We start from the raw sequence: 11061 nt of genomic DNA on the forward strand, positions 1-11061 counted from the left end.
TGGATGAGTGACGAATTGTTTCTCCCACTGAAAACGCTGCGTCCAGATGAACAAAATCAACCTTTGGAGATATGTCTGGATTTGTTTAAGAATGATATTAGGGTTATATGAAGAACACTTTGGGATTAAACAAAGATTATATCAGGAGTAAACTGAGACCTCCTCTCGTGCAGGCTCCCAGCAGGTTGACAACATTCAGGTGAGGACCGAGATGAACCAAAACCTTCAACTCTGACATCAGAGACTGAACTGCATCACTTCTCGCTGCAGAAAGACAGAGTCAGTCAGTCAGACAGTCAGACAGACGGGTAGATAGCCCAACCAACAGAGAGACAGAGAGACAGACCTACAGACAAACAGATACATTCAGACAGACAGACAAAAAAAAAACAGTCAGGAAGAGTTTGTCAGACATACAAACAAACAAGAGACAGACAGACAGTCAGAGTGTCACAGACACACAGCTAGACAGTATGTGGTGCTGTCATTTGGTGTTGGTTCTCTCTGTGGTAGAGTATCACTTCCTGTTCCATTTGTGTAGCTCACCTGTGCAGCCAATTTAATTAAACACTTACAGATAACATTTTATTTCACAGCATAATTTTCACTTACTTCATCCAAAGCACAGTCTCTGTGTACTCACTACCTAATTTATAGCCAAAGTATTCACTCACTGTGTCTTTACTGTTTTGCTAGCTTAGCTTAGCTTATAACGCACTCGCTAGCAGCATGGCCTCTTCACGTGTCCCTCCTGCACTTTCCTGCTCATTGTGTCAGATGTTTAGTTACTCTTCTGCGTCCTTTAGCAGTAATGATACTTGTAACAAATGCAGCATATTTGCAGCTCTGGAGGCCAGGATTACTGAATTGGAGACTCAGCTTCGCACCCTTCATTCACCCGCAGCTAGCCAGGCCCCTGTAGCTGGGGCAGCCAAAGATAGCGTAGGCCCCGCTAGCTATTCCCCGGCAGACCCCAAGCAGCTGGGGAAAGAGGGCGGCTGGGTGACGGTGAGGAGGAAGCATTGTCTTAAACAAAAGGTCCAGGTACACCACCAACCTGTTCATGTGTCTAACCATTTTTCCCCACTCGGCGACACACCCGCTGGGGGTCAAACTCTGGTAATTGATGATTCTGTTCTCAGACATGTGAAGCTACAGACACCGGCAATCATAGTCAATTGTCTTCCAGGGGCAAGAGCAGGCGACATTGAGGGAAATGTAAAACTGCTGGCTAAGGGTAAATGTAAATTCAGTAAAATTATAACTCAGAATCAGAATCTATTAATCCCAGAGGTAAACTGAGTTGTCATAGTAGCAAATATACAATAACCAACAAGCACTCATATAAAATTAGTGTAGAAACAGAGATATTGATAGATAAATATAGAAATAGGTGTAACCCAGTTTCTAAAATCATCTAATTTCATGTTCATTATTTCTGCTCTTATAGTCCTTCTTTAATGACAGTGAAACAAAATCAATATATTTATGTAAACCTAAAAGGGACGCAGATTTATATATGTGTTTTGGTTAAACAAGAGGTTTTTTTTTTCCAAGTGTTGATGAGCTCTGATGAGAGCCTATTGTTTTATTCCACTCCTCTCGTGTAAGCCAATCGGTAAAGCTCTAGGTAGCTCTTGTCCCTCTTTAGTACCAGCTCCCAAGTTTTAGTGTCTTGCTTCTACAGCCGATCAGAGCAGGTGGGCTAAAACATTTTTATCGGTAAGCTCTAACAAGTTAAAAACCATTTAAACTGATATTGTTCATGAAGTACAGTTTTGTGTTTGCTGTCATAGAGGACAGAGCGACACCTTCCTTATACTGTTTTGATGTCAATCGGTTATTTTACTATGCTCAGTAATGGATATGTGGAGGTAATTTTTAGTGTATTTCCACTTGTACTATTAGGCCTATGGTACGTGAAGCACATCTATGTTAATATTCCTATTCGTAGACTGAAGTCACCTGTTTACATGTTATTGAAATTGATTATATGCACTTTGTTCAGTTTCTGATAATTTTTTGCATATTATTCCATTTCTTAAAAGGAGTGATATACTTATTTATTTGGGACGAATCCAAGGACCAGTTCAGCGATTCCAAATCCCGGAGTATTCCAGTGTTCATTGGAGCCAACCTGAGATTCTAGTGGACAATACACATATGTGCGCACACTCTTTTGCACATTGATGGACTGCAATCCTGCACTGTACAAGTAATGCGGTAGGACAGACAAACACACGCACACACTTCTCATTGAACAGAACTTTGTTGCAATACATCCATTTGTCATGGGCCCCACTGGTACCATTTGGACCTAAAAGACTCATTCTTTACTTGTGCACAATTTAATTTAATTTAATTTAATTTATTTTTTTGCTACTTTGGGGGAAATTTTATATACTTCAAATCTTTGTTAAAATGTGTTGTAATTCTGTGTTGTTTAAAAAAACATCTTTTTAAAAAAAGGCTTAAATCACTAAAATTTCCTTTAAGCCACACAACTGTGCTTTGTCTGGTTTCTCTGTCATTCATTTCTCTGTACCAGAGCTCTAAGAGTCATTCTTACTCTTCTGATACTAGCCGATATTACTAATCACCTTGGTTATTATCCATTGGTACTGTATATAAACCCACATAAGTGCTACATATAGGTATAAATAGGGGTGGGCGGTTTAAATGGTATACGGTAGAAACTATATAAATCTGGCCAACAGTAGGAATTTTAACTATACCGCTCTACCGCAATAGCACATGTGTGTCATCAAGCTGCGCCTGTTTTGGTGGAAAGCATTGCAGCGGCTGCAAGCAATATCATCTGCAAATTCTGCCGGGTGACAGTAATGGCAAAGAGACGAAGCACGTTTGGAATGTGGTGCAAGCCAAAAACTGCTCTTCTTCCACTTCTTTACCATTGATTCATTAATGCTGAATTCTGTTGAAGGAACCTGTTGGTGAAACTGCTTTTCAATTCAATTCAATTCAATTTAATTTTATTTATATAGCGCCAAATCACAACAAAAGTTGCCTCAAGGTGCTTCATAGATACAGAGAAAAACCCAACAATCATATGACCCCCTATGAGCAGCACTTTGGCGACAGTGGGAAGGAAAAACTCCCTTTTAACAGGAAGAAACCTCCGGCAGAACCAGGCTCAGGGAGGGGCGGGGCCATCTGCTGCGACCGGTTGGGGTGAGAGAAGGAAGACAGGATAAAAGACATGCTGTGGAAGAGAGACAGAGGTTAATAACAGATATGATTCAATGCAGAGAGGTCTGTTAACACATAGTGAGTGAGAAAGGTGACTGGAAAGGAAAAACTCAGTGCATCATGGGAATCCCCCAGCAGCCTACGTCTATTACAACATAACTAAGGGAGGATTCAGGGTCACCTGGTCCAGCCCTAACTATATTTTCACACTGGCTGTAATGACACCCAGGTTATGTCAATCGGAGGTCACTAAAATCAATATTGAATCGGTGTGTAACTTTGCCAAAACAATGTGGGACTCTGTATTTTTCTCTGGTCCCCTCCCCAATCAGACCAGGAGTGACATGTTTAGCCGCATGTTCTCCTTAAATTGCTGGCTGTCTGAGTGGTGTCAAAAAAACGATGCGGGCTTCATAGATAATTGGGAAAGTTTCTGGCGGAAACCTGGTCTTCTTAGGGGATACTTTGGATGGAGCAGCTCTCATTTCTAGAAATCTGGCCAAAGTATTAAACCCCCTCAAGATGGCAGCACATACGGTAGCACATAGGTATGCAGCAGCACAGCGCTCCCAACTACTGTGCACCTTTTTGGGTTTTTCATGCCTTTTCTTTGCTCCTTCCTGCAACTCACTGATCACTTTCAGTCATCAGGAACTAACAGACATCAGCCTCGGCCTAAGCCTCGACTTTACTTTGGATTGAAATTCCACCAACTTGTTCAGGATTCTACCAGGGGGATAGGACAGTCAACCATGTGTATGGTGACATGAAGCAGATGATGTTCTTCTCCAACTATAGGACTGTCTTGATCTCACAGACTGGTCCATCTTTGAACAGCAGGGTCCAGAGACTTTCCATCAGTGTGTCCTTATCATTTCCTTACCCTAAACATTTCCTGATAACATTTACATTTACAATAATTGATTACACAGCAGCGGAGAGTTGACTTCATCACAGTAGATGACTTTCTGAAAGTGCTGTAACTAAGTTTAAGAATATAATCCACCTGTGGCGGACCACTGGAGGGCTCCACTCACACCCAGTTCTCAGGAAGTGTTGTTGCTGTGTTTTGGAGGGAAAAGTATTCAGTTGTGTGGTGATGAGTAATAAACCAGCAGTGTTAATCGAGAGCTCTCGTGTCATCTGTGTTTACCTCCACACACCCACTGTTATCATCTTCAATGCCCTGTACCAACACAGAGCAGAGCAGCTACCTGAACGCTACTCCAACAGAGGTCGATCATCTTGCTATTAACCTCCTAGGACCTGGCTTCCACATATGTGGACATCACATTTTGGGTTATTTAGACCAAAATACTCAATTTTGCTCTAAAACTGCCTGATATCCACTTACGAGGACATTATACTGCTACTGTTCTATCGAAATTTTAAACAAATATCCTCATATGTGGCTCTGATTTTTCTTAGAAACAAAAATTAGGTAAAAAAAAAATCTGGTGATTCTTTGTTTTTACATTCATCGGGTCCCAATCAGCCCAAATATCAAAGAGAAATTAAAAATGCATGCTGTGGAAGAGTTCGGGTCTTAGGAGGATAATTTTACCTCCTCACTACGTACGACTCTGGATACTGTAGCTCCTGTGAAAACTAAGGCCTTAAATCAGAAGTACCTGACTCCGTGGTATAATTCTCAAACACGTAGCCTAAAGCAGATGACTCGTAAGCTGGAGAGAAAATGGCATGTCACAAATTTAGAAGCTCATCATTTAGCCTGGAGAAATAGTTTGCTGCTTTATAAGAAAGCCCCCCGCAAAGCCAGAACATCTTACTATTCATCACTGATTGAAGAAAATAAGAACAACCCCAGGTTTCTCTTCAGCACTGTAGCCAGGCTGACAAAAAGTCAGAGCACCGTTGAGCCAACCCTCCCTTTAACGTTAACTAGTAATGACTTCATGAACTTCTTCACAAATACGATTTTAACCATTAGAGAAAAAATGACTCATAATCATCTCACAGATGTAACATTATCTACAGCTACTTTCAGTACCATTGATACTCATTTAGAGTCTTTTCTCCAATTGATCTTTCTGAGTTAACTTTGTAAATATTTCTTCCAAACCATCAATGTGTCTTTTAGACCCCATTCCTATAAAACTGCTCAAAGAAGTCCTGCCTTTAATTAATGTTTCAATCAATTTAGTTCAATTCAGTTGTATTTATACAGCACCAATCACAACAACAGTTGTCTCAAGGCACTTTATATTGTAATTTACACCCTACAATAATACATACAGAGAAAACCCCAACAATCATATGACCCCCTATGAGCAAGCACTTTGGCAACAGTGGGAAGGAAAAACTCCCTTTTAACAGGAAGAAACCTCCTGCAGAACCAGGCTCAGGGAGGGCTGTGATTGGTTGGGGTGAGAGAAGGAAGACAGGATAAAAGACATGCTGTGGAAGAGAGACAGAGGTTAATAACAGATATGATTCAATGCAGAGAGGTCTATTAGTGAGTGAAGAAGAAACACCCAGTGCATCATGGGAATCCCCCAGCAGCCTATGTCTATTGCAGCATAACTAAGGGAGGATTCAGGGTCACCTGGTCCAGCCCTAACTATATGCTTTAGCAAAAAGGAAAGTTTGAAGCCTAATCTTAAAAGTAGAGATAGTGTCTGTTTCTTGAATCCAAACTGGAAGCTGGTTCCACAGAAGAGGGGCCTGAAAACTGAAGGCTCTGCCTCCCGTTCTACTTTTAAATACTCTAGGAACAACAAGTAGGCCTGCAGAGCGAGAGTGAAGTGCTCTAATAGGGTGATATGGTACTACAAGGTCATTAAGATAAGATGGGGCCTGATTATTTAAGACCTTGTATGTGAGGAGCAGGATTTTGAATTCTGGATTTAACAGGAAGCCAAAACAGGAGAAGTCTGCTCTCTCTTTCTAGTCCCTGTCAGGACTCTTGCTGCAACATTTTGGATTAACTGAAGGCTTTTCAGGGAGTTTTTAGGCCATCCTGATAATAATGAATTTCAGTAGTCCAGCCTAGTTTTTCAGCGTCACTCTGAGACAGGATATTTCTAACTTTAGAGATGTTGCACAAATGGAAGAAAGCAGTCTTACATATTTGTTTAATATGTGCATTGAAGGACATGTCCTGGTCAAAAATGACTCCAAGGTTCCTCACAGTTTACTGGAGGCCAAGGTAATGCCATCCACGGGGTAACCGTGGTTCAGGGGGTTGGGAAGCGCATCTTGTAACCGGAAGGTTGCCAGTTGGATCCCCAGCTTTGTCTGTCCTGGTCATTGTGTCCTTGGGCAAGACACTTCACCCTACTGGTGTTGGCTGGTGGGGCCGATGACAGCCTCGCTTCTGTCAGTCTGCCCCAGGGCAGCTGTGGCTATAACTGTGGTTTGCCTCCACCAGTGTGTGAATGTGAGAGTGACTGACTAGTGGAATTGTAAAGCACTTTGAGTGTCTAGAAAAGCGCTTTATAAATGCAATCCATTACTATCCAGAGTAAGAATCTGGTTAGATACCATATTTCTAAGATCTTCAGGGCCGAGTACAATAAGTTCAGTTTGATCTGAATTAAGAAGCAGAAAGTTAGCGGCCATCCAGGTCTTTATGTCTTTAAGACATTCCTGCAGTTTAACTCATTGGTGTGTGTCATCTGGCTTCATGGACAGATAGAGCTGGGTGTCATCTGCATAGCAGTGAAAATGTATGCTATGTCTTCTAATGATGCTGCCTAAGGGAAGCATGTATAATGTAAACAGAATTGGTCCTAGCACTGAACCCTGTGCAACTCCATAATTAAACTTGTGTGAAGTGTGTGAAGAAGACTCTCCATTTACATGCACAAATTGGAGTCTGTTAGATAGACATGATACAAACCACTGACAGACAGACAGTCAGAGAGACTGAAAGACAGACAGACAGCTACGTACGTTTGACCATCTTCACGGCCGCCTTTGTAGAATGAGAATTAATCAGACCAGAGATGGTTGCCTCAACAACACGTCCGAAAGCCCCTGAACCCAGCACCTGTCCTGAAGACAGAGAGGCAGATGGGGTTTCTGCGATGATAGAATGACTTTCTCATCTTACTTCAAACTGCAACTTACTCCAAAGCTTAAAGGTCAGTAACATAGTCTTTAGATGTGGAACAATTCAGTCCAAATGTGAATTTCAGCTTTGATATAAAAGAATCTGATAAGGAATTGAGTTTTTATACACAGTTGTCCCATTTTTTCTCAGCCTCAGGTGTGATTGGACAGTATCGTGGTTGGTTGAGTTTCTTGATGACTTTCTTGATGAAATCAAAGATTTGCAGTTTGTTCCAAGTGCTCATTGGAACATTGAATATATTCTGCAGCATGAGGAAGATCTGAAAAACATCTGAAACACAATCTCCCAGGGGAAATTTCTGTTTACAATCAGGAAACGCCTTCATGAATGGCCCAGAATCCTCAGCTGCACAATCATCAATCTTCACACCTAGTGGAGGTAGGATGAGGGTCACTGAGAGTCAAATTGCTGAGACAGAGCTCCATAGATAGCAGATCAATAATCACACTGAAAATTATGTGAAAACAATCCAGAAGTGTTTGAAGGCAAAAACAGGTTTATACCTGTTTGGAGCCAAAGACAAAACCCAGGACACAAAGACTCGTGCCGTGTAAGGCACAATGAGGGAGAGACATTGATGAATTAATCTCATTGTTACATAAAATATGGTTTTGCAGTCTTACCAAGAACTACATGGTCTCTGTCTATTTCCCAGGTTGGGCTGTAGGGCAGCTGGGTGGGGTCGAGGTAGGTGTACTGCTGTCCATCAGGACTCACAGACTCGATCACCTTCCAACGAACTTCATAATGAGGTTTCTACACACAGAAATAAAACGGAACCAAATACTTTGGTGGATTCATGAAGTTACATGAACATGCAGCAAATATTTGACGGTCCATGCAACAGTAATGGAGCTAGTACTACTGTTCAGCTAGACGTTTATTTCATCTGAATACTAACTTTCCTCCATAAGATGATGAGGATGATGAGGAAGATGACAGCAATGATGACCAACACCAGGACTACTGCTAAGACCACCACCTGAGACAGGAGAGCTGAACACAGATAACATAAGAAATGTTAGAAATAAACACAATAATTTACCCTAAACAACAAAAAAACAAACAAAACCTGCCAAAAACTGTAGGATTAATTATTATTTTGTTTTAATATTAACTTTTTTTAGCAGGAGGCTTGACTTTATCCCTCTCACCCAGTACTGATCATCTTTTCTTGTGGGTTTATCCTAAATAGAGCTTCTCTTATTGAAAGCAATTTTATTTATATAGCGCCAAATCACCACAACTGCCTCTAGGCGTTTTATATTGTAAGGTAAAGAAGCTAAAGAAGAGACAGAAACCTCCAGCAGAACAAGGCTCAAGGACCGGTGGGGGTGAGGGGAGGGTGCCGGTTCTGTCATGATGCGGAGTCTAGTGACTCCGTGTTTATGTTTGCGATTATTGATATTGTTTCTGGTTATTAATGATTTCTAGTGCTTAGATGTTCCTGTGCCTCACTTTTGTTCCCTCTTGTCATGCCTGTTTCTACTTTCGTGTGCCTCCTGTTTTACTTTGACAGTCTGTGTCGGGTGCCGGTTTCTGTTTTGCTTTCTCCATGTCTCATCTTCTTCGATTAGTTACAGCTGTGTTCCCTTCCTGTTCCCTGTTTCCTCATGTGTGTATTCTCCGTTGCTACCAGTCAGATCATCTGTTCATCGTCCCCTGTGTATCTCCACCTGCATTTCCAAGTTTCAGGCTTTTCTTTGTATTTGTCAGTTCCCTGTTTGCCTCTGGGTTTTGTTTTGTTTTTTGATTTTTTCCCGCCAACAATTACGGCTTGCTTTTTGTTAAACATTCACCTCCACTCCATGTGTCTGCAATTGGGTCCACCCTCTAACCCCGCCACGGTCTGCCAGCTCAGACAGTGACAGGTTCTCCTGGCTCTTTAATGAATGAATGAATGAATGAATGCTTTATTGGCCATATGCAGCTTGCCCCACAGAGGAATAGGACCCCCCCCCCCCCCCCCCCGACTTACACACACAACAACAAGACAACACAAGGGAATACAGTCGGAGATCGGCAGCGTTGGGAGAATAACACTGAAAAAATTACACAACATTGGGAAAAGTACAAGAGGAAAAAAAAGAGACCTCTTCACACGCTGGGCAACCTATGGGAGGACAGCATGAGAACAGGAAACAAAAACAAAAAAAACTCCTCTGCACAGAGAGCACATTAATGTCCGCATCACAACATCAGAGCACATGACAAGCCACAGGGGATGGATAGCGGGGTGGGGGGTGATTCGAAGGAACACAGCAGTCGTCCTGCACCATGCTACCATTTCAGCGCGGCACGCAGACCCGCTGCCTTCCCCCGCAGGAACAAGCATCGAACGCGTTTGGAAGGGAGGGGGATGAGTGCGTGCTTATCAGTGTAAGTGTATGTGTGTGCGTGTCCATAGTTCAGCTGAGACAGTGTCCTTCGCTGTATCAGGCTAAGTAAACAGTCCTCCAGCCGATCCAGGTGTCCTTCATGGGGCGGGAAGAATAGTCATCACACAGTCGTTATCAGGGAGTTGTTTTGGTGGGCTTCAGCCTTGGGCCTAAGCAGCTGGCGCCGTGGTGTCCAAATGTAGAATATTGTTGATTTCTCCTTTATGCGAGCAGCGAATTTAGCACTCTGACACTGGGGCCTCGATTTCCCGTTGGAGCGCTGCGAGCCTCCCCATGATGGTATCAAGCTTCTGTTCCGTGGTGTTGTCATTCTTTTGGTTCTGAGACCCCACAGCTGCAGTGAGCCGTTCTGCGATGTTATCCAACTTTCGCTCAAGGGTCTCATTTTGAGCAGGCCCCTCTCTGATGTATCCCATCATACGCTCAATGGTGTTAGTTTGAGTCTTCACGGCAGCTGTAAGCGTCTCCAAGGTGTTAACCATGCTGCGTTCGGCGTGGGAGGCCGCGCCTCGTCCCATCGCTTCAATTCCAGCAGTCAGCTTAGGGGGGGTTTGAACAGCTGGTTCCGCTCTCTTATTTCTCCGATAAGTCAGGGCCAAGCCAGCTCCGATCAGCAAGAACCCTGTTATCATGGTTCCGAATAGGTAAATATCCTCAGCGTCCTCGATAGACAGTCCCGCCAGGCACAAGATCCTCCAGGTTTGCCACCCATCCATCGTGTATCCGGCAGGGAAAGTCCCTCCAGGGCACTCGGGCTCTCCCGAGCCCAGACTTCTCGTTGAGAAGAGGGTAAATGGTAAATGGTAAATGGCCTGCATTTGTAGGGTGTCAATAGCGTTCAGAGACCAGTTGATCAAATCCATAATTCTCTGTTAGGTTTTAGAGAACGACAGTGAGAGACTGTTCAAGGGAAAAGTAGTGCACGCGAGACAAGACAGGACACAAGAGGCTAAGCAGGGAAGATAAGGGGAAGGAGGAGAGGAGAAAAGTGCGACCGCCTTCACCGAGAGCCAAGTAAGAGAGCCAAGCCAAGTAATATTTCAGGTTCCTCTTTTTAGCAGAAGATTTGACTCTGTCACATCCAGCACTGATCATCGTCCTCTGAGGGTTTTCCTAACCAGTGCTGCTCTCTTTGTTGAGGCCTCAGTTCTTCTTCAGTAGATTTTCTTTAGAAATAAATTCTTCTTTGTCTCTCTGAGCTCCTCCTGAGATGTTTGAGTCTTTGTACCAAACTCAGTGAAACTTCAGCTTCTGATCATCTCCTCCATGTATCTGCAGCACCTTTATTCAAAGTACTGAACATCTGGCAGGAGATCCCGATGTTCACATGCTGACCAGATGAGTTATGGTGTGTTA

The 11061-nt window shown here is 43.0% G+C and overlaps 1 protein-coding gene across 1 annotated transcript in view; it reads right to left on the reverse strand.

The window, feature by feature from the left end:
* LOC113030276 (platelet-derived growth factor receptor beta-like) overlaps nucleotides 1-11061 on the reverse strand; it is a 53341-nt gene that overhangs the window by 27302 nt on the left and 14978 nt on the right. The window contains exons 14-17 of the mRNA XM_026181544.1: nucleotides 8208-8302; nucleotides 7930-8062; nucleotides 7126-7227; nucleotides 160-264 (exon numbers count right to left, since the gene is read on the reverse strand). Coding sequence (XP_026037329.1) covers nucleotides 160-264; nucleotides 7126-7227; nucleotides 7930-8062; nucleotides 8208-8302 — 435 coding nt within the window. The remainder of the gene's footprint in view (nucleotides 1-159; nucleotides 265-7125; nucleotides 7228-7929; nucleotides 8063-8207; nucleotides 8303-11061) is intronic.

Source organism: Astatotilapia calliptera, chromosome 10 (genome assembly GCF_900246225.1).
Source record: "Astatotilapia calliptera chromosome 10, fAstCal1.2, whole genome shotgun sequence".
In the NCBI taxonomy this organism is placed as follows: Eukaryota; Metazoa; Chordata; class Actinopteri; order Cichliformes; family Cichlidae; genus Astatotilapia; species Astatotilapia calliptera.